The sequence below is a fragment of the Podarcis raffonei genome, chromosome 12 (genome assembly GCF_027172205.1).
Source record: "Podarcis raffonei isolate rPodRaf1 chromosome 12, rPodRaf1.pri, whole genome shotgun sequence".
Taxonomy (NCBI): Eukaryota; Metazoa; Chordata; class Lepidosauria; order Squamata; family Lacertidae; genus Podarcis; species Podarcis raffonei.
Genome location: NC_070613.1, coordinates 5,350,402 through 5,376,829, shown reverse-complemented (window position 1 = coordinate 5,376,829; position 26,428 = coordinate 5,350,402). Strand labels below are relative to the sequence as shown.

General features: G+C 44.7%; 1 protein-coding gene across 2 annotated transcripts in view; it reads right to left on the bottom strand.

The window, feature by feature from the left end:
• The window catches only part of ALS2CL (ALS2 C-terminal like), a 92,819-nt gene that overhangs the window by 26,033 nt on the left and 40,358 nt on the right, over positions 1 to 26,428 (bottom strand). For both annotated transcript variants that reach the window (XM_053409657.1, XM_053409659.1), the window contains exons 2-15: positions 26,242 to 26,350; positions 25,701 to 25,878; positions 24,608 to 24,673; positions 16,284 to 16,449; positions 14,901 to 15,026; positions 13,986 to 14,105; positions 11,979 to 12,046; positions 10,105 to 10,171; positions 7,948 to 8,144; positions 7,658 to 7,723; positions 6,235 to 6,333; positions 4,677 to 4,838; positions 2,340 to 2,451; positions 92 to 169 (exon numbers count right to left, since the gene is read on the bottom strand). In XM_053409657.1, the coding sequence (XP_053265632.1) occupies positions 92 to 169; positions 2,340 to 2,451; positions 4,677 to 4,838; positions 6,235 to 6,333; positions 7,658 to 7,723; positions 7,948 to 8,144; positions 10,105 to 10,171; positions 11,979 to 12,046; positions 13,986 to 14,105; positions 14,901 to 15,026; positions 16,284 to 16,449; positions 24,608 to 24,673; positions 25,701 to 25,878; positions 26,242 to 26,350 (1,614 nt within the window). The remainder of the gene's footprint in view (positions 1 to 91; positions 170 to 2,339; positions 2,452 to 4,676; positions 4,839 to 6,234; positions 6,334 to 7,657; positions 7,724 to 7,947; positions 8,145 to 10,104; positions 10,172 to 11,978; positions 12,047 to 13,985; positions 14,106 to 14,900; positions 15,027 to 16,283; positions 16,450 to 24,607; positions 24,674 to 25,700; positions 25,879 to 26,241; positions 26,351 to 26,428) is intronic.

Genomic DNA, 26,428 nt, shown 5'->3' with positions numbered 1-26,428 from the left:
GCACACTCTTTCCCGACCTAAATGTGGTCAGTCAAGCCCAGTTCGCAGCTTTTAAACCCAGAGCAATCGAAAAGCCGAGCCCACAACTCACTTTGCCAACAAAAGTCAAGTCTCTGGTGAAGTTTCCCACAAAGATTGAGTCGTCTTCCAGGAGGAGCGTCCCAGGTCCCTGCAGATCGTAGGAGAGAAGGGGAGGTAAATTAGCAAAATATGCCTCCTAACCATAGCTGTCAAGTGTCCCTTATTTGAAGGGACAGTCCCTTATTCCAGCGCCATGTCCCGCTGCTGTCCCATATTGATGGATGTCCCTTAAATGTCCCTTAAATGATGTCCCTTAAATTTCAAAGGAAGCAGCTCCTCTCCCTCCCTCCCTCCCGGCGAGGGAGGAGGGAGGCTCCAACTGTGTTGCTTGGCTGTGTTGCTCACACAATAAGAAGTCTAAGAATGACTGGGGGGTGGAGCTTGCATGCCTTGTGTGTGGCTAGTTAATGCAAGCTGAGGGGTTTTTTGAATCCTGGACGCCATTTTGTTGCACGTGCTGCTGCAAACTTTGCAGTGCAAAGCCAGGCCGGGGAGCCATCTTAATTTGAGGCTGCATAGGCCTTGTGGTGTATGTGATTCAGATTCTATTCAGTTGAACCTCTGGTTACAAAGTTGGTTGGACAGTGTTATCGAAGCTACCAGCATGAGTTTGACCAGACTGCAGGAGGACAGGAAGACTGGAGTGCCTGGAACAGGTGAGGTTGCAGGTCCCTTATTTTGGCTGCTGGTCCCTTATTTTCAAATCTGTAAGTTGACAGCTATGCTCCTAACTGTGCATACTCAAAAAAGGAAGGTGGAATTATGAAACCCATACAACATTGTGCAAACTTGATGAACTCAAATGACTTTTTATTTTGCAGAAGTTATTCTGATGGAACTCTTGAGTCCAGACCTCCTCCGCCTCTGCAAGCGTCTATTTGCACTCATATGGGCTAGAAACTTTTCTTCACTTTTCAAAATAAAAAGTAGGAAGAAGAGTGAGGTTCTGCTGGTTCAAATTTCTCCTAGGTCCTTGTCTCTCAGCCTCCATCCTTGCAATGATACTGGACCGCCTTGCAGGGATGTTTGTAAGACTTGCTTTGGCACAGCACTTGAGTAAATTGGCAAAAATCCAGATCAAATACAGTGGTACCTCAGGTTAAGACCTTAATTCATTTTGGAGGTCCGTTCTTAACCTGAAACTGTTTTTAACCTGAGATACCACTTTAGTTAATGGGGCCTCCCGCTGCCGCCGTGCAATTTCTGTTCTCATCCTGAAGCAAAGTTCTTAACCCGAGGTACTATCTCTGGGTTAGCGGAGACTGTAACCTGAAGCGTATGTAACCTGAAGCATCTGTAACCCGAGATACCACTGTAAGTATAGGAAATGTAAAGAGAAAGAAGGTTCTTTTTATCATATGTGGTGGTCTTGTAGTAAGGTTAAAACTTGCTGGGAAATGATATACAGTGGTACCTCGGATTACATACGCTTCAGGTTACATACGCTTCAGGTTACAGACCCAGAAATAGTACCTCAGGTTAAGAACTTTGCTTCAGGATGAGAATAGAAATCGTGTTCTGGCGCCTTGGCAGCAGCAGGAGGCCCCATTAGCTAAAGTGGTGCTGCAGGTTAAGAACAGTTTCAGGTTAAGAACGAACCTCCGGAACGAATTAAGTACTTAACCTGAGGTACAACTGTATAACGAATTGGAAAATGTGTTTAAAATAACATTTGTAAAAAGCAAAACAAAAAACCAGAAGCTTTCCTTTTGGGAATTATAGGAACAGAACTACCCAAACTGTATAGAAATTTATTCATTTGTGCAGCCACAGCGGCAACAATGCTACTCGCCCCAAAATGGAAGGAAGCAGAAGTCACAGCAAAGGAAGAACGGATACAAAAACTTATGGAATATGCAGAAATGGCAAAACTTACCAGAAAAATAAGAAATCAAGATAACAAACTTTTTTATAAAAGAATGGAAATGGTTTGTTGAATATTTACAAATAAACCGTAAACGGATAAGAACATTCTTGTAATAACCTGCAGTTTCATAAAAGAGTATATATTTAAAGTCGATGAACATATGAGCAAATTAAGCTAATTTGGATATGCAGAAACTATGAAAAATAAATTGAAGGAACCGCAGAAGGAGGGGGAAGGAAGTCGAGTTTTGAAATGTCAAAATGACTGTAAAATGATCGAAATGTATAGAATTGAAAATCATAAATATTTTTTTTTAAAGAAAGCACTTGATGAAGCCTACCTGACTAGCCTGCATGAGAGTTCAAACATTTTATTTCCCGGTGATCCTTACCACCATTTTATCCATGTGGAAAGTTCTCTGATAGCAGACGCCCGACTGCATGAGCACAAGCCCTGGTCCATGTCTCTGGTCTTCCTGCCACATCCCAATGTACCTCTCCCCTCTGAAATACAACGAGAGGAATCACAGAATTGTAGAGTCGGGATATGACCCTGCCAGAATATCTGGATGAAAGCCAACTAAATCATTCCAAGCATATCCTCTTTCTGCAAACCTCATTACAGTGGTACCTTGGTTCTCAAACTTAATCCGTTCCAAAACCAAAGCGTTCTAAAACCAAGGCACGCTTTCCCATAGAAAGTAATGCAAAAGGGATTAATCCGTTCCAGACTTTTAAAAACAACCCCTAAAACAGCAACTTAACATGAATTTTACTATCTAACGGGACCACGAAGGGGGCGACAGAGGACGAGATGGTTGGACAGTGTTCTCAAGAACCAAGTACCAGCATGAGTTTGACCAAACTGTGGGAGGCAGTGGAAGACAGGAGTGCCTGGCATGCTCTGGTCCAGGGGGTCACGAAGAGTCGGAAACGACTAAACGACTAAACAACAACACCGGGACCACTGATCCATAAAATGAAAGCAATAAACAATGTACTGCAGTCACACAATCAATCCACCAGTAGCTGAACTGGGTTCCACACAGTCACAAAAACAAAAAACTAAAGAGCCACAAAAACACAAAATAAATAGCAAAAACAGACAGACCTCAATGTAATACTCAAAACGATGAAAGTGAAATGCAATAATCAAGGTAAAGGTAAAGGGACCCCTGACCATTAGGTCCAGTCATGGCCGACTCTGGGGTTGCACGCTCATCTCGCCCTATTGACTGAGGGAGCCGGCGTACAGCTTCCGGGTCATGTGGCCAGCAGGACTAAGCCACTTCTGGCGAACCAGAGCAGCGCACGGAAACGCCGTTTACCTTCCCGCCGGAGCGGTACCTATTTATCTACTTGCACTTTGACGTGCTTTCGAACTGCTAGGTGGGCAGGAGCAGGGACTGAGCAACGGGAGCTCACCCTGTCGCGGGGATTCGAACCGCCGACCTTCTGATCGGCAAGTCCTAGGCTCTGTGGTTTAACCCACAGCGCCACCTGCGTCCCTTTGGAAGACTTAAAGGTAAAGGGACCCCTGACCATTAGGTCCAGTCATGGCCGACTCTGGGGTTGCGGCGCTCATCTCGCTTTATTGGCCGAGGGAGCCGGCGTACAGCTTCCGGGTCATGTGGCCAGCATGACTAAGCCGCTTCTGGCGAACCAGAGCAGCGCACGAAAATGCCGTTTACCTTCCCGCTGGAGCGGTACCTATTTATCTACTTGCACTTTGACGTGCTTTCGAACTGCTAGGTTAGCAGGAGCTGGGACCGAGCAATGGGAGCTCACCCTGTCACGTGGATTCGAACCGCCGACCTTCCGATTGGCAAGACCTAGGCTCTGTGGTTTAGACCACAGCGTCCCCCACATCCCTAATAATCAATGTACTGTACTATAAAATAAATAAGACAGTATTGTAGATGATAATGTTTTTTTTAAAAAAAATCTTACGTGCACTGATGATAGTCATTGTTTGGATGGGGGGCTTTTATCCATTTCTTCAGTCACACACACAATCAGTCAATTAGTAGCTGAACTGGGTTCCACACAGTCACAAAAACAAGTCACAAAAACAAAGTCACAAGCTGCAGTCACAAAAACGACGACACAAGCCACAGTGACAAGTCAGTCCCATAAAACAAAGAACAAGTCACAGTCAAAAAAATTGAAAAAGCCACACAAACAAAAACACAAAAATAAAATAAAATGCAAAAACTAAAGCTCCAAATATCACCTCTGCGTTGCATGGGTGCTTGGGACTCAGCAGCTGACAGCCTCAACAGGAAGCCTCTGATTCATAGCTGTCAACTTTACCCTTTTCTTGCGAGGAATCCTATTTGGAATAAGGGAATTTCCCTTAAAAAAGAGAAAAGTTGACAGCTATTATGCTCTGATTAGCAATGGGGGACTCAATTTAAAAATGGAACACACTCAACAGAAAGCAGAACATGTTCAGCTTCCAAGGCAGATGTTTGGGACTACAATTCCCATCATCCCTGACCACTGGTCCTGTTAGCTAGGGATGATGGGAATTGTAGTCCCAAACATCTGGAGGGCCGGAGTTTGCCTGTGCCTGTTCCAAGGCAAAGTTCACAAACCAGAACACCTACTTCTGGGTTTGCAGCGTTCTATTTCCAAGTTGTTCACAAATGTAAGCTGTTCTAAAACCAAGGTACCACTGTACATCAGGTGGTTTAAAGAAAAACACTCCAAATTTATGGGTGACTTACCTCTCTTTGTCGTCCCAGATGCCATAGCCATGTTTCTTGTCATTTTCCCAGTGCCCCGAGTACTTGAACGGCTGCTCAGCATCCGAAGCATTCTCCAAGATGCCAAACCCCTGGCGTACGTTGTCCTTGAAATACCCTTTGTAGACCATCTCGTCGCCATACCTGGGAAAAATGCATGCAACATCTATTTTGGATGCTATTTTGCAACTTTGGAACTCCCTGCCAATTGATTCTAGAGTTGTAACTGCTTCTGGTGCCTGCAAAAAGCTTAAGGAAGCCTATCCAGACTTATAAATGGGACATGCATCTTAGTACGTAAATTTCAATTCATAGTGTGCATCTTTGAAACTGCTGGTTTTATTTTGAAAAATTGGGAGGGGGTCAACTCGTTCTTAACGTTTGATTCCACTGGGAATTTGCATGTATAGTTTCTATAAGATGCTTAAGGATTGTGATGATAATGCAGTATAAAATCATGGAATTGTAAAGTTGGAAACAGCCAATCCACCTGCAGGTGTGAGCATGGAGGAGGAAACAACCTCTTTTGCAAGGCTTAAAAAAGGTAAAGGGTAAAGGGACCCCTGACCATTAAGTCCAGTTGTGACCGACTCTGGGGTTGCAGTGCTCATCTCGCTCTATAGGCTGAGGGAGCCGGCGTACAGCTTCTGGGTCATGTGGCCAGCATGACTAAGCCGCTTTTGGCGAACCAGAGCAGCGTACGGAAACCTTCCTGCCGGAGTGGTACCTATTTATCTACTTGCACTTTGGCGTGCTTTCGAACTGCTAGGTTGGCAGGAGCAGGGACTGAGCAATGGGCGCCCCGTCGTGGGGATACGAACCGCCGACCTTCTGATCGGCAAGTCTGTGGTTTAACCCACAGTGCCACCTGCGTCCCTTTGCAAGGTAAAGGTAAAGGGACCCCTGACCAATAGGTCCAGTCGTGGCCGACTCTGGGGTTGCGGCACTCATCTCGCTTTATTGGCCAAGGGAGCTGGCGTACAGCTTCCGGGTCGTGTAGCCAGCATGGTGAACCAGAGCAGCGCACGGAAATGCTGTTTACCTTCCTGTCACAGCGGTATACCTATTTATCTACTTGCACTTTTGATGTGCTTTCGAACTGCTAGATTGGCAGGAGGAGGGACCGAGCAACAGGAGCTCACCCTGTCGCGGGGATTCGAACCGCCGACCTTCTGATCGGCAAGTCCTAGGCTCTGTGGTTTAACCCACAGCGCCACCTGCGTCCCTTTGCAAGACTTAAAGGTAAAGGGACCCCTGACCATTAGGTCCAGTCGTGGCCGACTCTGGGGTTGTGGCGCTCATCTCGCTTTATTGGCCAAGGGAGCCAGCGTACAGCTTCTGGGTCATGTGGCCAGCATGACTAAGCCGCTTCTGGCGAACCAGAGCAGCGCACGGAAACGCCGTTTACCTTCCCGCCGGAGAGGTACCTATTTATCTACTTGCACTTTGACGTGCTTTCAAACTGCTAGGTTGGCAGGAGCAGAGACCGAGCAACGGGAGCTCACTCGCAGATCCCATAACCTTTGCAAGGCTTACTCACTCGCAAATCCCATAACCGCTCATCTTGCCTTCTCGCCAGTGACACTTGTAGCAGTCATAGCGGTCCTCAGAGGCGCGAGGGATGAGGCAGATGCCAAACCTGCAGCCAGGAACAAGATGATCATAGAACCACAGAACTGTGGGGACAGAAGGGACACCCAAGGCTCATCTAGTCTAACCCCCCTACAATGCAGGAATGACAGCTCAAGAAACCCTGAGATATTTCCATCCAACTTCTATTTTAAAACCTTCAAGGAAGGAGAGTCCACCACCTTTCAAAGGAGACCGTTCCACCGCTGAACAGCTCTCACCATCAGAGAAGTTCTTCCTGATGTTTAGTTGGAATCCGAGTGGATAAAAATCAATGATTTAAAAAAACAAAACAAAAAATGGATTTTTAAAATTTAAATTCGATTTTTAAAATTTAAATTGGATTTTTTTGATTTAAATTGGATTTTTAAAACAAAATGCTTTTGGAGGTAAAATCTTTCTAAAGATCGTTTTCTATTTAAGTTACATTATAGTCCAAAGGCTAATCATCAGGAAATAAGGATTTGTTTTAAGCTTTTCATGCGTGCTAAACTCAGTCTAAGTTTAAAAATAAAATAAAAAATTGTTTGACCACATCGGTTAAGAAACATGGATACATATGCTATAACGTTATTGTTTTAGTTAAATAAATTGTTTAAATTGTTATTAAGGAAATGATTGTTTTTCTCCTTCCAATAAAGTGCAGCAGAAAAGTGGTGCAAATATGAACACTAATTTCACAATTATCTGTCTATGTATTTCCGATAGTATAACCAAATCAGTAATGTTTGATAAAACTGTAAAAAATACTCTGAAAATTATTCCAAAAACGAAACCTTCACCTGGTTGTAAATATTAAGAAGATGCCAACAAGGTTGGACCTTTCTGTAAAAAAATGATTGAAATCACGTCTTACTGACTAGTAATTTAAATCAAGTCTTACTGACTAGTGATTTAAATCAATTTGATGTAAATCAAATCCATCCTGGTTGGAATCTTCTTTCACATAACTTGAAGCCATTGGTTCGAATCCTACCCTCCAGAGAAAACAAGCTTGCTCCATCCTCTACGTGACAGCCCTTTCGATATTTGAAGATGTCAGTCCTATCTCATCGCAGTCTCTCCTTTACAGAGCAAGCATACCAGACACCCTCAACTGTTCTGCTTAGTTTCCAGACCCTCAATAATCTTCATTTCCCTCCTCTGCACACCTTCCAGCTTGGCAACCTCCTTCTTAAATTGTGGCACCCAGAACTGGACTCAGGACTCCAGGTGGGGTCCGACCAAGGCAGAATAGAGCAGTACCATTTAAGCACCGTCGAGATGTGCAATTCAGGGTGGACCAAAGCTCTTCCCCTTGCACACCTGACAGGTGAGCTTGGGAGCATCCTTACCCATGTTCCATGCCTTCCTGGAAGTCCCCGACATAATTCCGACCATCTTGCCATGTCAGCGTCCCCCTGTAAAGAAGATAAACCCATTATGGCCAGAGGAAAGCCAAGGTTTGACTCAGTCCAGGGAAGCAATCTCTGTGTATTGGAGCAGGGTCAGCAACTATCAGCCTGCAGGCCCAATTCTGCCCATTTAGCTGGCTTGTCTCTCTCCTCCCTTTTTTTACAAGTTAAAAGTGGAAGTGGGGATGGAAGGGAGAGAGAGAGAACACAAACAGGGGCTATGGACTTACTTGCCGTGCGGTTTACTCAGGCGCCACTCTCCCTCGTAGGTCGCGCCCTTGAGCCTTCCTTCCTCCCGGAAAGTGAAGCTGGAGAAGCGGCAGACCGGCGGGTCTCTCCCTCGGCCAGCCTCGCCCCACAGAGGGAAGTCTCGCTTCCCGCTCAACGCCTGGCGCACAGCCTGGTTCAGCTTCCACTGCCACACGGCCTGCGGGAGGGAAAGAGGAGGAGAGCAGGGAGGATGAGAGGATTAAGCGAGGAAGCAGAGATGGAGGAGGGGGCTTCAGCTGCAAAGTCTGCATCAACCCATCGCTGGGAGGTGCACAAAAGTGCCCTCTTCAGCTTCTTGTTTTTCCAGTCTTGCATTCAGCTCTCTGCAGCTCCATGCCTGTTTGCCTGTCAAAACGCACCCCGCAGTTTGCCCAATTGCCAATGCAGACCCCTTGCTCTCATTTCTATATACGGTGGTACCTCGGGTTAAGTACTTAATTCGTTCCGGAGGTCCGTTCTTTACCTGAAACTGTTCTTAACCTGAAGCACCACTTTAGCTAATGGGGCCTCGCGATTTCTGTTCTCATCCTTAAGCAAAGTTCTTAACCTGAGGCCCTATTTCTGGGTTAGCGGAGTCTGTAACCTGAAGCGTCTGTAACCTGAAGCGTATGTAACCCGAGGCACCACCGTACAGTCATACCTTGGGTTAAAGTACCTTCAAGTTAAATCTTTTCAGGTTGCTTCCCGCAGCGAGCCGGAAGTAACAGAATGGGTTACTTCCAGGTTCCGCCGCTCGCGCATGCGCAGGTGCTCAAAATGACGTCACGCGCAGAAGCGGCGAATCGCGACCAGCGCATGCACAGACGCGGGTTGCATTCTGCTCAGGATGTGAATGGGGCTCCGGAACGGATCCCATTCACATCCAGAGGTACCACTGTAAAGGTAAAGGACCCCTGGACGGTGTAGTCCAGTCAAAGGCAACTATGGGGTTGCGGCGCTCATCTCACTTTCAGGCCCAGGGAGCCGGTGTTTGTCCGCAGATAGCTTTCCGGGTCATGTGGCCAGAAGGACTAAACTGCTTCTGGTGCAACAGGACACCGTGATGGAAACCAGAGTGTATGGAAACGCTGTTTACCTTTCTGCCGCAGTGGGACCTATTTACCTACTTCACTTTGACGTGCTTTCGAACTGTTAGGTTGGCAGGAGCTGGGACCGAGCAACGGGAGCTCACCCCATCGTGGGGATTCAAACCACCAACCTTCTGATCGGCAAGCCAAAGATGTTCAGTGGTTTAGACCTCAGCGCCTCCCGCATCCCATGCATTTGTGTACACATTCCTTGGCAAGAGAACTGCATTGCCAAATTTGGAGAAGTGTGAATCTCAAAGGATGACTGTGCTTCAGTTCATATAAAAAGGTAAAGGGACCCCTGACCATTAGGTCCAGTTGTGGCCGACTCTGGGGTTGCGGCGCTCATCTCGCTTTACTGGCCGAGGGAGCCGGCATACAGCTTCCGGGTCATGTGGCCAGCACGACTAAGCCGCTTCTGGTGAACCAGAGCAGCGCACGGAAACACCGTTTACCTTCCCACCACAGTGGTACCTATTTATCTACTTGCACTTTTACGTGCTTTCGAACTGCTAGGTGGGCAGGAGCAGGGACCGAGCAATGGGAGCTCACCCCGTCGCGGGGATTCGAACCGCCGACCTTCTGATCGGCAAGTCCTAGGCTCTGTGGTTTAGACCACAGCGACACCCGTGTCCCTTCAGTTCATGTAATTAGGTCCTTTAGAGCCAAATTTCTCCCTCGCATCCCAGACAGATCTGTTATGTACTGAAGTTCTCACCCTGGGCCAGCAGGGGGATACTGTAGATAGTTATTCAAATGAAGGATCGAAAGTGACGTTCAGTGATTGGATAGTTTGTATGCAAATGAAGGATCGAAAGTGACGTTTAGTGATTGGCTAGTTACAGAAAATGGTTACTGTTGCATTGTAGTGGAGCTCTATATAAGCAGGCTGACTGAGCTCCTCAGTTCAGTTCTGTTCCAGCTTACAAATGAAGAGCTGCTTTGGAAGAATCGCTGCGTCGTCTGATATGTTCGCCCACAACTTAACAAGATCCAACTTTTAACCACCAACATCTACCCCTGGGCAGTGAGTCCCACACAGCTACATACCCGTGACTCTGGTTCTTTGGCCAAGAGGAAGAACACGCCTTCTGGGGTGTTGATGCGGAGAGTGTGCCTTGAGAAACAGCAAGCAAAACAGAGAGCGGAAGGAAAAATCTTTCTAAAGATTTGTATTTAAGTTACATTATAGTGCAAAGGCTATTCATCAGGAAATAAGGATGTGTTTAAAGTTTTTCATGTGTGCTAAAACTCAGTCTAAGTTTTTTTTTTTAATTGTTTAACCACATCAGTTAACAAACATGGATACATATGTTATAATGTTATTGTTTTAGTTAAATAAATTGTTTAAATTGTTATTGAGGAAATGATTATTTTTCTCCTTCCAATAAAGTACAGCAGAAAAGTTGCCAAAATATAAACAATAATTTCACATTTACCTGTCTATGTATTTCTAGTAGTATAATCAAAACAGTAATTTTTGATACAACTGTAAAAACTATTCTGAAAATCTATTATTCCAAAAATGAAACCATCATCTGGTTGCAAAGATTAAGATTACACCAGCAAAAATGAGTCTTTTTGTGAAAAAATGATTTAAATCAAGTCTTACTGACTAGTGATTGAAATCGTGATTTAAGTCGTGATTTAAATCAATGGGATTTAAATCAAATCTACCCTGTTTGGAAATACAGTCATACCTCGGGTTACAAACGCTTCAGGTTGCGCGTTTTTGGGTTGCGCACAGCACTGAACCCGGAAGTACCAGAACGCGTTACTTCCGGGTTTCGGCACTCGCGCATGCAAAGCACTAAATCACGCTTTGCGCATGCGCAGAAGTGCCAAATCATGACCCGCGCATGCACAGACGCGGCGCTGAGGGTTGCGAACGTGCCTCCCGTACAGATCACGTTCACAACCTGAGCATCCACTGTAAATCCACTTCCGAGCTAGGGAGGAGGTGGGGTTGCAGGCTTCACGCCGCTCCCCACACTCGCGGGGGCAGGCTCCAGACCCACGCGATAGCAGGGAATCCTCGGCCACGTCATACCCCGTGCCAGCCAATCGGCTAGGGCGGGGGGCGTGGCCTCGCCTACTTAGGTCTGGCGTGGCCGAGGACCTCTCTCTTTCCCACGCCGCAGCTGACCTGGTTTCCCCTTCCCTCCCACCCGTTAGGCTAGGTTCTTTGACGTTGCTATGAACCTCAAGGGGCCTGGTAGGAATTTTTCCATCTGGCAGATTGGCTCCAGCCATTTGGTTTTCGCCTACCTCGTAGCAAACCGTCACAACTCCACGGTATTGGCGGTAGGCATTGGTGGGGGTACAGTCTATTGTTATGCAGATGAAGGGGGAGAAGGAGCACCATCACCTTCTCCCAAATAATGGGTAGTCCGGTAAAGGATTCTAGGGGGCGTGGCCTCGTCCTAAGCCTATGGAGGTGTGGGCCCACGGCACGCCCCCACGCGGTGACCCCGGGGGAGGTCCTAGTTGACGTGCCTCAGCAGGACTCCTTCCACTGGTGGTTAACCCTCACCGGCCTATGAGCCGGTTAGTAGTTAGGACCAATGCCTAAGCCAATACCGCTCAATCCCTGTAATCAATAAAGTTGTGGCCTAATTTGACCCATTAACTCGAATTCTTGTGTCCCGTGTCTTTATTTCTATGGGGGGAGGCGGGAACTCGCCACGCAAACAATTTGCCAGCAGCAGAACACAAGGAGAGCCTTCTAGATCAGGCCAGTGGCCCACCTCGTACAGAATCCTGATCTCACAGCGGCCAACCAGATGTCTTTGGGAAGCCTGCAAGCTGGACACGAGTGCGAGAGCGCTCTGTTCACCTGCGATTCCCGGCAACAGGAATCCGGAAGCATTTCTGCCTCTGAGAGCGAAGGCAGAGCCATTGTGGCTCGGAGCAAGTCCACTTACTTTCCTGTCTCCTTGAAAGTCGCGTCCACCCAGGTGAGCTTCAGGTCAAAACTCTGGAAGGTGTTCCCCTAGAAAATGTCGAAATAATTTTCATTGCAGGGGTGGGGAATTGAGGACTTCCTCACAAATTTATTGAGAGCTGCACAAATTATGGTAGCTATGAAGCGGAAGGGGCAAGCAGTATATAAAATGGAAGAATGGCATAAAGAGGTGTGGAATATAGCTACTAATGATAAATAATAATAATAATAATAATATTTTATTCATACCCCACCCTCCCCAGCCAGAGCTGGGCTCAGGGCGGCTAACACCAGTAAAATTACAATAAAAACATAATAGGGGAGGGGGGAAAATTTTAAAATACAGGTTAAAATACTATTTAAAATGCAGCCTCATTTTAATAATAGCCATAGATCAAAACCATAAGGGGACATGTGCCATTAGGAACTGATTTTGAGGAGATGTGGAGGGTGTTTGTAGAATTGGTACTGTTAAATCGGAAAGGGGTCAAACCATCGCAAGAGGTGTTGAAATTTTGGGAGGTTGGATAGTTACAATGGAATGATGTCCGTGGTGGGGTGCACATTTTTATTCTTATTTATGTATGATTATTCCTTTGTCAAAAATATAAATAAAGAAATAAATAATAAGGGGGGGGGGACCGCAAGAGCAAAATGTTGCACAGTGTTGGTCTCAGCGAGGCGAAGGGCCAAAGAGTTTTAAAGCATCAGTTCTTCAACACGCCCTCAGCGATGTCAAGGGCACTTTATACATTTAATAAATAATAATAATGCGAGGAAAAGCTGGTGTTGTGTGTTGAACCACGGGCGATTTGTTCCAGGAGCTCATCTGGATACTCAAGATAACCTCACCATTGGTGGAACGGTCTCCCTTGAGAGGTTTTTAAGCAGAAGATGGATGACTGTCTATCAGGGATGTTTTTAAGTTGAGATTCCTGCATTTCAGGGTGTTGGAGCAGATGATCTTCCAATTCTATGAGAAATTGGAATTCCACCTAGCTGCCCTGAAAACAGTACACCAGAACGCAGTGAATGCAAAAGAAGAATCCCATTGACCAGGCGAAGGATGCGGAATCTTTGGCCCTCTTGAAGTTGCTGAATTATAAAACACAGGAAGTACCAACAGTGGAAGAATGATGGAATTCTCAGAGCTAGCCGACCTGACTGGAAGAGTCCGTGACCAGAAGGAGGAGGAGTAGCAGGAAGAATGGATGAAATTCAACGACTATTTAGTTAAATATGTTAAGTTAAATTAATTGGGGGGGAAACCTGCAAATACCGGATAGGCTTAGGATTTAAATATGTAATACGTGATGATGCAATATGTTGAATACTGAACTGGTTAGAAAGAAAGATGTTAAGCGATTAAGTAAATTTTATCAGAATACTGAATTGGAAAACCATTAAAATGATATCCATTAAAACCCAACCAAGGGGATACGAGGAAGTCACTTAACAATGTTCATTAGATTAAGGCTCAAAAAGGCTATGATTTATGTTTGTTTATTTATGTGTTTGTTTATCTGTTTGTGTCCTTAAATATTTGTGAAAAAAACCAATAAAAAAATTTCAAAAAAAAAAGGTTCTGAACTATAACTCCCATCAGCACCAACAAACATGGTCAATGGCCAGGGATGATGGGAGCTGTAGTTCAGGAAGACCTGGAGGCCCAAAGATTCTCCACGCCTGGATTAGGGCCATCGTTCCCTCCATTTCCAATGTTCAAGTTGTGTGTGCGAATCCTTACAGAGAGGAAACAGCGGCACATAAGCGCAGGAAGAATCTCACTCAGGTTTGTAGGAGGGCAAAAAAGCTTTAGGAAAAGCAACGTTAAGGAGAAGGAGGGCACCAAAACACTGGCTTCAGATATCTGACTGGGAGGGAATGGAAAAACAGAGGGAGGAGAAGGTAATGGGAATCCTGAATGGGGAACGCTCCACACGGCAGCAATGTTTGGCACTGGTCAAAGTGCACCTGGACTCCTTACTTGAATCAGCACAAGGATGTCGTTGAAGAGCAGAACCCGGTCAGATCTTCCTGTGCTGGGATAGAGGGCAAGATTCCGGCTGTCTTCCAGCAGCCTCCTCTCAGGAACGCAAAGAACATCCTGGAATAACAGAGTTATTTCATCATTGCACAGTATACCTGAAGGAGCGTCTCCACCCCCATCGTCCAGCCCAGACACAGAGGTCCAGCTCCAAGGGCCTTCTGGCGGTTCCCTCATTGTGAGAAATTTCAGGCAACCAGGCAGAGGGCCTTCTTGGTAGTGGCACCCGCGTTGTGGAACGCCCTCCCTGTTAGAATTCCTGCTCCGTGATTGCAGTCATGGGATTGTTGTCTATCACATGACAGTGTATGTTTTGACTCCACAAAGTGGGAAGCGATGGAGAAAGGATGTTTGTGTTTCTGTGTTCCGTGAAGTGGGACTATTGTCCTTTGTTCTTTTTCTCTTTGCTGTCTGATGCTAGAGAGAGAGGGAGCCATGTTGCGGTGCTCCGTGTGTGTTTATATGTAAATAAAAGTAGATTAGCCAAAATGCTGAGTTGCTGAGGTCTGTTGCGAAAGCTGTGAACACTCTGCGGGTCCCTAAGTGTGCCGATGTCTGTTGGCGTCGGTCGCTGTGATGTTCGGGCTGAAGAAAGCTTTTGAAGCTCCCAAACGATCGACCAGGAGGGAGAGAACATGCCAGTCGGGTCCTACTGAAGTGTAGGACAAGCTCCTGACACTCCCGTCAGATGTCAAAAGTGCAGGACTAGTGGCGGACATGTTAAATAGTAAAGGAATTCTGGGAAATGATATATAATGAATTGAAAAAAAAGTTTCTGAGCCGTTGAAACTTTGAAATGTTTTGTGTAGGGGAGCCCTTAGACCTCTCCCAACCGTTTTCCCCTCTGTGACGCACCGTGAACTTGTGGCCCAGGGACTTCCAGAGGTTCCGGGTGAGGTTGGCTTCATCCAAAGCTTGGCAAATGAACAAGTGAAGCTTTGCAAACCCTTCGGCAGCTTTGCTCACTTCTTTAACCAGGTTCTGTAAGGTGGTGATAAAACAACAACAGCATAGCTCTTCAGAAATCTTTCCTTCCCCCCCCCCCCCAATCACTAAAAAGGCAGATCGACGCCACCGGAAAAGTGGATGTTATTTATTTATTATATTTTATTGTATTATTGTCATTTTGTTTGCATAAACGTAAAGGTAAAGGTACCCCTGCCCGTACGGGCCAGTCTTGACAGACTCTAGGGTTGTGCGCCCATCTCACTTAAGAGGCCGAGGGCCAGCGCTGTCCGGAGACACTTCCGGGTCACGTGGCCAGCGTGACATCGCTGCTCTGGCGAGCCAGAGCCGCACACGGAAACGCCGTTTACCTTCCCGCTAGTAAGCGGTCCCTATTTATCTACTTGCACCCGGGGGTGCTTTCGAACTGCTAGGTTGGCAGGCGCTGGGACTGAGCAGCGGGAGCGCACCCCACCGCGGGGATTCGAACCGCTGACCTTTCGATTGGCAAGCCCTAGGCGCTGAGGCTTTTACCCACAGCGCCACCCGCGTCCCCTTTGTTTGCATAGTAGCATATAACTTTGTTTGCATAGTAGCATATAACTCCTACCGCACAAAAATCCTTGGGAATCTAGCTCAGGAAGGATGCTGAGAATTGTTAGGTGACATCCTACCACCAGTCCTCTACTTTTAGCTCCATGCATAAAATTGCAAACTATCTGAACACATAATGTCCATTCCACACTTACAAGGAATCAATCTTTTACCCTGTGGTACTCTCTGCCCATTGACATTAGGCAGGTACCTTCGCTATACTATTTCCCAGCACCCGCTGAAACCTTTTCTGTTTTGGCAAGCCTACCCCGGATGCATAAGCTAAATACAATTTAGTTTTTTACTGCTATTTCTAACTCCTTGTATTATTCATATTATGATTTTTCTTAGGCCACATCGTTTTTAACTTCTGGTTTCTGTCCAAAAAAAATGTACATTATGTAAACCATTTGGCAGTTTATTTACAAATACAGTGGTACCTCGGGTTACGTTACCAAAATAAAATAAAATAAAATAAATAAAATAATCTGCACAGACAAGTCTAACAGCTTATTTTTAATTATTTTTATATATCTTTTATTTATTTATTATTGAATTTCCTCCAAGGAGCTCAAGGTGATGCGACGTGGCTCTCCCCCTCCTCAATTAAGCCCCCAAACAGCAACGCTGAATCCTAGGTCCCAGCGCTCTAACCACTATGCCACACTGCCTAGCGGAAGGCGTACAGGAATCCTCTACCTGGCCAGGAGCTTCCTTGAGTTGGGAGAAGACCAGGCTGTACTTCTGGAGGTGCTCCCAGAAGGGCTTGTGCAGCACAGTGTGGAGAGCGACAGCGATGGACGTCCCCGGGGAGAAGTCGGCGAGGAACTGCTGCAGCGATGGCTTGTGGCTCTTCCAGAAATCGCTGCAACGATTCAGAATTGGCAAGACAGAAACAAGCTGTGAGCGGTGTGGGATGTGAAACACAAGAGCAGTCAAGTACAACATTCCTAGAGTGAACATGTTTACGCATGGGGAGGAAGGTTTGTCCAGCCAGCAGGTAAACTTCCTGTTTCCTTCTGGGATGGGACAGACTTCCTCTGCATGTGACTAGAGGTGGGCGTGGCCTCACCTGTGCAGGTAACGACAAAAGCACAGGGCAGGGCAGCCATCTCTCTCTCTTTGACTACATACATCGAAGAAGCAACATCTGCTTAGCCAAAGATGCTCTCTTGGCCTCCAGCCAAGAGAAGACAAAGGGACTGTCTCCTTATGAGATAGTTTCCAGGTGTATGTTACTTTTCTAAGCCAAATCTGCCTTCTGGGATCCAATTGTGAACAGAATGATGTATGAGTAAACCTTTTTATACATTTATGGAAGACCGTGTCGTGTCTTATCTTTTATGAGGGAATAAGACGCCTGCTTCTTTGTTTTTTTTTTATACTATTTTTTATTAAACAATTTTTATATTAACACAAACAAAACATACATAAACAAGCAACAAACAATAACAGAACAAAAAACAAGTACCATTTCATGTCCTAATTTCTTAAACCTTACTTCCTCGACTTCCTCTTGCTTCCCGTTTCTGTATTCCAAGTTCTTACAATTATTCAGCGAATCTTCCCTTATTTTACTATAAATTTATGTTAATCATCCTTATTCTCTTTGTCTTAACCATTACTAATAGTAACCATTTATTTTAAACCCAACATCATTCTAGCTGTCATTAATTTTATAGTATTTCTTTAAGTAGTCCTTGAACTTCTTCCATTCCTCTTCCGCCGCTTCTCTTCCCTGGTTTCGGATTCTGCTCGTCATTTCTGCCAAACCCATGTAGTCCATCACCTTCATCTGCCATTCTTCCAGTGTGGGTAGATCCTGTGTCTTCCAGTACTTTGCAATAAGTATTCTAGCTGCTGTTGTGGCATACATAAAAAAAATTGTATCTGTCTTTGACACCCCCTGGCCGACAATACCCAAGAGAAAGGCCTCTGGTTTCTTGGGGAAAGTATATTTAAATACCTTTTTCAGTTCATTGTAAATCATTTCCCAGAATGCCTTAATCTTCGGGCACGTCCACCAGAGGTGAAAGAATGTACCTTCCTTTTCTTTACATTTCCAACATTTATTATCAGGCAAGTGGTAGATCTTTGCAAGCTTGACTGGGGTTATGTACCACCTATAAATCATTTTCATTATATTTTCTCTTAAGGCGTTACACGCCGTAAACTTCAACCCGGTGGTCCACAACTTTTCCCAATCAGCAAACATGATGTTATGACCAATGTCCTGAGCCCATTTAATCATACTTGATTTTACCATTTCATCTTGTGTATTCCATTTCAGCAGCAGATCATACATTTTTGACAAATTCTTAGTACTGGATTCTAACAGTTCAGTCTCTAATTTTGATTTTTCCACCTGGAAGCCTATTTTACTGTCTAATTTAAACACTTCATTTATTTGATGATAATGTAACCAATCTCTCACCTTCCCTTTTAGTTTTTCAAAACTCTGCAATCTCAATTTATCCCCTTCCTTTTCCAAGATTTCCCAATATCTTGGCCATTTCGACTCCATATTTAGCTTTTTAACTGCCTTAGCTTCCTTTGGTGATAGCCATCTTGGAGTCTTATTTTCCAACAAGTCCTTATATCTAACCCAGACATTTAATAGTGCTTTCCTGACAATATGGTTTTTGAAACTTTTATGCGCTTTAACCTTATCATACCACAAATATGCATGCCACCCAAAAATATTGTTAAATCCTTCCAAGTCCAAAATGTCTGTGTTTTCAAGAAGCAGCCATTCTTTTAGCCAGCAGAAAGCTGCCGCTTCATAGTACAATTTAAGGTCTGGCAGGGCAAACCCCCCTCTTTCCTTTGAATCCGTTAATATCTTAAATTTTATTCTGGGCTTCTTGCCCTGCCAGACAAATTTAGATATATCTTTCTGCCACTTCTTGAAACAATCCATTTTGTCCATAATTTGTAATGCTTGAAACAGAAACAACATTCTTGGCAATACATTCATTTTTATAACTGCAATTCGACCTAACAAGGAAAGCTTCAGATTTGACCAGATCTCCAGATCTTTTTTCACTTCTGTCCAAGTTTTTTCATAATTATCTTTGAGTAGGTTCACATTCTTAGCTGTCATATTCACACCCAGATATTTCACTTTTTTAACCACAGTCAACCCCGTCTCATTCTGAAACCTTTCTTTTTCAATCTGTGTTAAATTTTTCTCCAATACCTTAGTCTTTAACTTATTCAATTTAAATCCTGCCAATTGACCAAACTCTTGAATTATTTCCAAAACTCTTTTCGTGCTAGCTTCTGGCTCTTGCAATGTAAGTACTAGGTCATCTGCAAATGCTCTCAGTTTGTATTGTTTAGCTCCGACCTGAATCCCTTTAACCAACTGGTCCCTCCTGATCATATTAAGCAAAACCTCCAGGACCGATATAAAAAGTAATGGGGAGATAGGGCACCCCTGTCGTGTCCCTTTTTCAATCTTAAACTCTTCTGTTACCACATTATTTACAATTAATTTTGCTTTCTGTTCAGAATATATTGCACCTATACCATTTTCAAACCCTTGGCCTACCCCCATCCCCCGGAGGTTCTTCAACATGAAGCTCCAAGAAATGTTGTCAAAGGCTTTCTCGGCGTCCACAAATATCAAAACAGCCTTAGTGTTTATGTTCACTTCCAACTTCTCCAAAATGTCAATTATATTCCTTACATTGTCCGACAAATGCCTTTTCGGGAGAAAGCCCGCCTGGTCTCCATGAATCTCCTCCATCAAAACTCTTTTCAGTCTCTTTGCTAAAACATCAGCAAAGATTTTGTAATCCACATTTAGTAAGGAGATGGGTCGGTAGTTCTTAAGTTGGGTCTTTTCAGTCTCTGTCTTTGGTATAAGTGTAATGTAGGCCTCTCTCCACGTATCAGGTGCCCTTCTCCCCTCCATGATCTCGTTACAGACCTCCTTCAAAGGTTGTATAAGCCCTTCCTTCAAAACTTTGTAGTATTTGGAAGTCAGTCCATCCGGTCCAGGTGATTTGCCCAACGTCATACTTTGAATGGCATCTTCTATTTCCTGTGCTGATATCTCCTGGTTCAAAATAGTCTTACTTTCCTGCGAAATCTTTTTCAGCCCATTTTTCTCGAGGAATTGTTGTATGTCCATTTCTTTCTGCGGCCCTTGTGTATACAATTGTCTAAAGTAGCTCTGAAAACAGTTCCTAATTTCCACTGGGTTACATATGTTCTTTCCTTCCACTTCTAAGTTTGTTACCGTGTTGAGTTTTTGTCTCTTCTTTATTTGCCAAGCCAATAACTTGCCACATTTATCTACAGATTCAAAAGTCTTTTGTCTCATTTGTTTAATTTTCCATTCTATTTCTTGATTCATCAGTTCCATATATTGTGTTTGATACAATTTAATTTCTCTTAAAATCTCTTGCGATTTTGGCTTCAGTCTTAGTTTCCTTTCCCCTTCTTTTATCTTTTCCAAGATTTTCTCTTTCCTCTCATTTTGCTTTCTTTTCTTTAATGAATTTTGCTGTATCAAAAACCCTCTCATCACGGCTTTACTTGCGTCCCATACTATTCTTTTTTCTACTTTAGTCCTTAAGTTGATTTCAAAATAATCTTTCAAAGTTTTTTGGGCCTTCTTGCAAATCTCCTCGTCTCTAAATAAGGTGTCATTCATTCTCCATCTGAAGGAGCCAGTTGTTGTTTGCTTCATCACCATCTTTACTGCGTTATGGTCGGAGAAAGTTTTTGGGCAGATTTCCACTTTCTTTATGTTCGACGCCATACTGCTAGTCACCCAAATTTGGTCAATCCGTGTCCATGTCATTTTGGCTTCAGAAAAGAAGGTTCCCTCTCTTTCTAATGGGTGTTTTGTTCTCCAGATGTCAATCAAGTCCATATTGTCAGTCATTTCAAAAAAAGTTTTTGGTAGTCTTCCGTCTTTTGTAACTACCTGTCGTTGTGCTTTGTCCATATTTGTTGAAACTACTCCATTCATGTCTCCCATCATAATCAGTTTATAATCCATATAGTCCATTAAAGTCTCATGCAACTTCTTAAAAAATTCTGCTTTCCCTTCATTTGGTGCATATATCCCCACTATCAAAAATTTTTCTCCTTGAGATTGAATTTCAATTGCCAGATATCTTCCTTGGTCATCTTTAAAAATTTGTTTCGGCTGCAAATTTTCCTTTACGTAGATCACCACTCCTCTTTTTTTTACTTTGTCTGAAGATATAAATTCTTGTCCCAATCTCTTATTTATTAACAGTTTTCTATGTGCTCTTGTCACGTGGGTCTCTTGTAAACAAATCAAGTCCAATTGGTCTTTCTTTAAAGCATGAAATATATTTTTCCTTTTTCGGGGATTGTTTAGACCATTACAATTCCAAGTTAGAAGTTGCAAAGCCATGATGGGGTTATTTAGTTCCTCCTACAGCTCCCAATTGTTGTTCGTCCTTTGTCGGTGGTTCTGTGTCCGTATCTAGTCTTGAAGGATGTCCTTCTCCTGGATAGGTCTCTTTCTGTAGGTCTTCTTCGTGTTCTCCCAGGAACTTGTCTTTATCACTCACTGTTTTTATTCTTCTTTTCTTCCCCTTGTATTTAAAAGACAGGCCTTGGGGAAACTCCCACCTGAATAGTATGTAGTTCCTCTTCAGTAGTGTCACCAGATCCTTGTAAGGACCTCTTGCATCCAAGATACTTTTAGGGATATCTTTAAAGATCTCAATATGGAAATCCTCAATTCGAAGGGTTGTTTGGTAGTGCAGGTTCAATATTTTATCTCTCTCTTCTTTGGATCTTAGAGTTATCAAGCAATCTCTGGGTCTATTCTTCCTTTGCCTTATTCCCAACCTGAATGCACTCTCTATTTTGAACTCTTCTTCTTTCAAATCTTGCTTCCAGAAGTCAGAAAACTCTTTTGTCAAATAATCCACCAAGTTGTCTCCTTCCTTTTCCGGCACAAGTCTAATCCTTAGGTTTTTCTCCTTGCGTTGCATATCCTGCATAGAAAGTGTCAGTTCATACTCATCCAGTTTCCTGTACACCGGTGGAAGTTTCCCTTCAACAGCAGTAGCAATTTCCTTGGCTTCTTCAGCTATCTTTCGCGTTGTAGATGAATCTTCCAGTAGTTTCCCAATTGCTTCTGCGTTAGAGTTCACTTTATTCCCGAGGTCAGTTATACTTTTAGTATTTAAATCAATTTTCCCAGAAATTTCTTCAATTTTCTTATTTGTTTCAGCACCTTGCTTCTTTAATTCCTCTAAAGAATCACTTATTTTTCCCAAGGCCTTTGTAAACGCTTCTTCCGAAGACATTGTTTTCACTCTTGCCTTTGTGACAGCTGCAGTTCCCGAGGCCCCTGATACAGAGGCCCTTCTTTGCATAGAAGAGTCCACTTTGTATTGTCTACCAGATCTCAAAGTTGTTTCTTGTGAATCTTCTTTCTGTTTACCATCTGCCATAACAAAGTCTTTCGTTCAAGGTCATTCCCACACTCTTAAGCTGTCAATAGAGAAAAGTTCTCAGGTTTTAAATTCCACTTGGTTGCTGAAACTGTCCAAATCCTCTAGAGGGCGTAAAGTCAGTTCCTAAACTTTAAATTGTTCCCACACTTCCAAAAAGCAAAAGCCCTCCAAGTCCCTTTCTTTGTAAAAGATCCAAATCAATAGTGTCCTGCAAGTAACTTACTATGTAGCCAAATACGATGTTTCAAGTTGAGAGTAACCAAAGTCTATATATCAGTTACTTTCTAACCTTTTTTGTAACGACCGTCCTTAGCCGGTTCCTTTCCTCCGGCAGTCCGACCCCCAGGTAGATAAGCAGCGGTAAACAGTTCAATCTCCTTTAAAACAGGCAGGGGATCCCTTTAAAATCTTCTTCCCCCCCTCTCCTGCCTTCTGGGGGGGGAGTTCTTTACTTGGTGTTGGGTTTCTTGGCTCATAAACTCTCCTGTCAAAAGTTACAGCTTAGCTGTCTTTCGCTTTAATCTTGCTGCAGGACGGAAAGCAGACTTCCTTTTTAATGCTTATCCGTCTCGGTGCCCAAATTCCTTAATTTTAGTGTCCAATTTTTTAATGCCAAGCTCAATCCTACTCACGGAAAGTTGCTCTTTTTTAATCCAAAATCTTCGGAAGAAGTCAGCGCTCTCCGCTAATGGCGACGTGGCTTCGCTTCGCAGGCTGGGTGAAAGCGACTCTCAGCACCGCTCCACGCACCCTCCGCTGATCTATAGCCTTTAAAAAGGCTATTTCACAACGTCGGGGGGGGGCAAAGGTGCCCGCCGAGTCTCCGGTTCACAGGCTACGCGCCTGTGACTTTTGAGGGTCCTTGCTCCGCCGTGAGCTACGGGACCCGAACCCGCGAAGCAGATCTCTCCCGGAGCTCCGGGAGAAATCCGCCATTCAGCGCTGGCGCTAACCCGGAAGTCAAGACGCCTGCTTCTTTGGGAGAAAGGCGATGACAAACCTAGACAACACCTTAAAAAGCAGAGACATCACCTTGCCAACAAAGGCCCGTATAGTTAAAGCTATAGTTTCCCCAGTAGCGATGTATGGAACTGAGAGCTGGACCATAAAGAAGGCCGATCGCCGAAGAATGGATGGTTTTGAATTATGGTGCTGGAGAAGACTCTTGAGAGTCCCATGGACTGCAAGAAGATCAAACCTCTCCATTCTGAAGGAAATCAGCCCTGAGTGCTCACTGGAAGGACAGATCCTGAAGCTGAAGCTCCAATACTTTGGCCACCTCAGGAGAAGAGAAGACTCCCTGGAAAAGACCCTGGTGTTGGGAAACATGGAGGGCACAAGGAGAAGGGGACGACAGAGGACGAGATGGTTGGACAGTGTTCTCGAAGCTACTAGCATGAGTTTGACCAAACTGTGGGAGGCAGTGGAAGACAGGAGGGCCTGGTGTGCTCTGGAATACTGCAATGCGGTCTACGTGGGGCTACCGGAAACTACAACTAATCTAGAATGCGGCAGCTAGACTGGTGACTGGGGGCGGCCGCCGAAACCACATAACTCCGGTCCTGAGAGATCTGCATTGGCTCCCAGTACGTTTCTGAACACAATTCAAAGTGTTGGTGCTGACCTTTCCAGCCCTAATCGGCCTCAGTCCAGTATATCTGAAGGAGCATCTCCACCCCCATCGTTCAGCCTGGACACTGAGGTCCAGCTCCGAGGGCCTTCTGGCGGTTCCCTCCCTGCAAGAAGCCAAGTTACAGGGAACCAGGCAGAGGGCCTTCTCAGTGGTGGCACCCGCCCTCTGGAACACCCTCCCATCAGATGTCAAGGAAATAAACAACTATCTGACTTTTAGAAGACATTTGAAGGCAGCCCTGTTTAGGGAATTTTTTTTTAATGTTTGATGTTTTATCATGTTTTTATTATTCTGTTGGGAGCTGCCCAGAGTGGCTGGGGAAGTCCAACCAGATGGGCAGGACGTAAATAATAAATTTATCATCATCATCACCACTGCCTCCAACTGCAGAGGCAGAGAACAGCAATCCTGGCTAGTAGCCATCATTAGACTTCTCAAATAATAATAATAATAATAATAATAATAATAATAATAATAATAATAAATATATATTACTTATACCCTGCCCATCTGGCTGTGCTTCCCCAGCCACTCTGGGTGGCTTCCAACAAAATATTAAAATACAGTAATGCATCAAGCATTAAAAGCTTCCCTAATTAGAGTTAGAATTGACTAATTCTCTTTTAAAGTCATTTAAAGTGGAAAGAGAAAGGTCTTTCTCCCTCTTTCATTACCCTAGAACTTGTGGACATCCGATCAGGCTGAATGTTGGAATATTCAGGACAGATAAAAAGAAATTACTTCTTCGTGCAGTGCAGAGTTCAACTATGGAACTCCCTGCCACAGTGATGGCCTCAAACTCTTGCACTCAGATCCTATTGGTGTGTTTCCCATAATGGGCATCTGGTTAACCACTGTGAGAACAGGATCCTGGACCAGATGGGCCATTGGCCTGATCCTGCAGGCTCTTCAAGCACACTACAAGCCGCAATCACCTTTTATTCCTGGCAGCATGGTCAAAGACTTGGGTCACGACACAACTGGCGAAAGTGGAGAAGTACCTGTTTAAAATAAATCGGGACAAGCATTAGGCTGCGTGTCTGAGCTCCCCGGGACTGAAGGAACTTTGCAGACGTTTTGCAACGCTCTTTTACCAAATTTTGATGGGAAGGTCAGGGCAAGCGAACAGGTATCTAAAGCCATTTGCACATAACAAAACATGTATTTTATCAAAGCAATTGCTGAACTGAAATGCAACGAAGAAGTATATTAATAGTGAAATACAATGAAGAAGAAGTATATTAATACAGTGGTACCTCGGGTTACATACGCTTCAGGTTACAGACTCCACTAACCCAGAAATAGTACCTCGGGTTAAGAACTTTGCTTCAGGATGAGAACAGAAATCGTGCGGCGGCAGCAGGGGGGGCCCCATTAGCTAAAGTGGTGCTTCAGGTTAAGAACTATTTCAGGTTAAGAACGGACCTCCAGAATGAATTAAGTTCTTAACCCGAGGTACCACTTTAGTGAAATAATTATTAAGCTCTTACTTAAAATGATTTTTATTCATAGCAAACTTAATAATGCAAACACATGGGCATTTGGCAATAACAAAAGTTATTTTGATAAAATATGTATTTTGTTATGTACAAATGGCTTTAGATACCTATTAGGTCCATAAATTACCATATAGCATATATTCAACACAAAAACCAGCGAGTTTGTTGTTGACAAAGGACAGCTGGATATATAAAGTGCCCTATTACCTTCAGTAGCTAAGGGCCTCATCAAACCTAAATCCGCCCTGGTCTCACAGGTCCTAGTCCGACACTCTTAACCCAGAACTTTCCAAACTCTGTGTCACGACACGTTAGTGTGTCGGCTGCGTGTGCAGTTGTGCAAACGCCCCTTGTGCTCCTCCCGGGGCTGGAAAGAGAGCGGGCAGCCAGCCGGTTTGCTAGCCAAACTGAATTCCTGCGTTGCAAATTGATATACGTCTAAAAAGTGTGTCGCCAACAGGAAAAGTTTGGAAAGCTCTGCTCTGACCACTATGCCACGCTGCCTCCACGGGTTTGCGGTTGTACTCACTGGATGTAAGCGTCAAGGAACAAGTCGGCTTTCTGGGCCAGGTACAGGTCTTGGATGCTGACGGATTCTGACACGCCGAAGGTTTGCTTCAGAGTTCTGTAGCTCTCCTCCGTCAGGTCCCAGATGACTTGGAAGCGGTCGTTCAGCTCGTCCAAAAGCTTCGCGTTCTCAAAAGACCCTTTGGCGCAAGCGGGTAAGGTAGGGCAAGGAGCAAACGTTAAATCAGGGGTCAGGAAACTTTTCCAGCAGGGGGCCGGTCCACTGTCCTTCAGACCTTGTGGGGGGCCGGACTATATTTTGAAGGGGGGGAAATGAACAAATTCCTATGCACCACAGATGCAATACCCTGCTGTCCGTACAGCATACATAGCAGTGCACACGCATGCGACATACATAGTGGCGCTGTGCATGCGCTGCTGGGTGGTTTGCCCCGCCCCTCGACACACCGCACCGGGTGCCGGAGAGCCTTCCTTCGCCCCTGGCACAGAGTGTGAAATTTCAAGGCCAGGATGCCCACGCCACGTTCGCCCTCTGTGCTCACCTGACTGCAGGAGGGGCTGGAGGACGATGCTGTTGATCCGAGCAAGGCAGGCAGAGAAGGAATCCTCCGTCCTAAGCAGTGAGGCAGCGACGTCTGTGATGCTCATGTCCTGCCAGGGATCAGGAAATAGGATAGAACACAAAAGACTCCAAATTAGACCGGAGCTGCAAAATGAAAAGAAAAACCA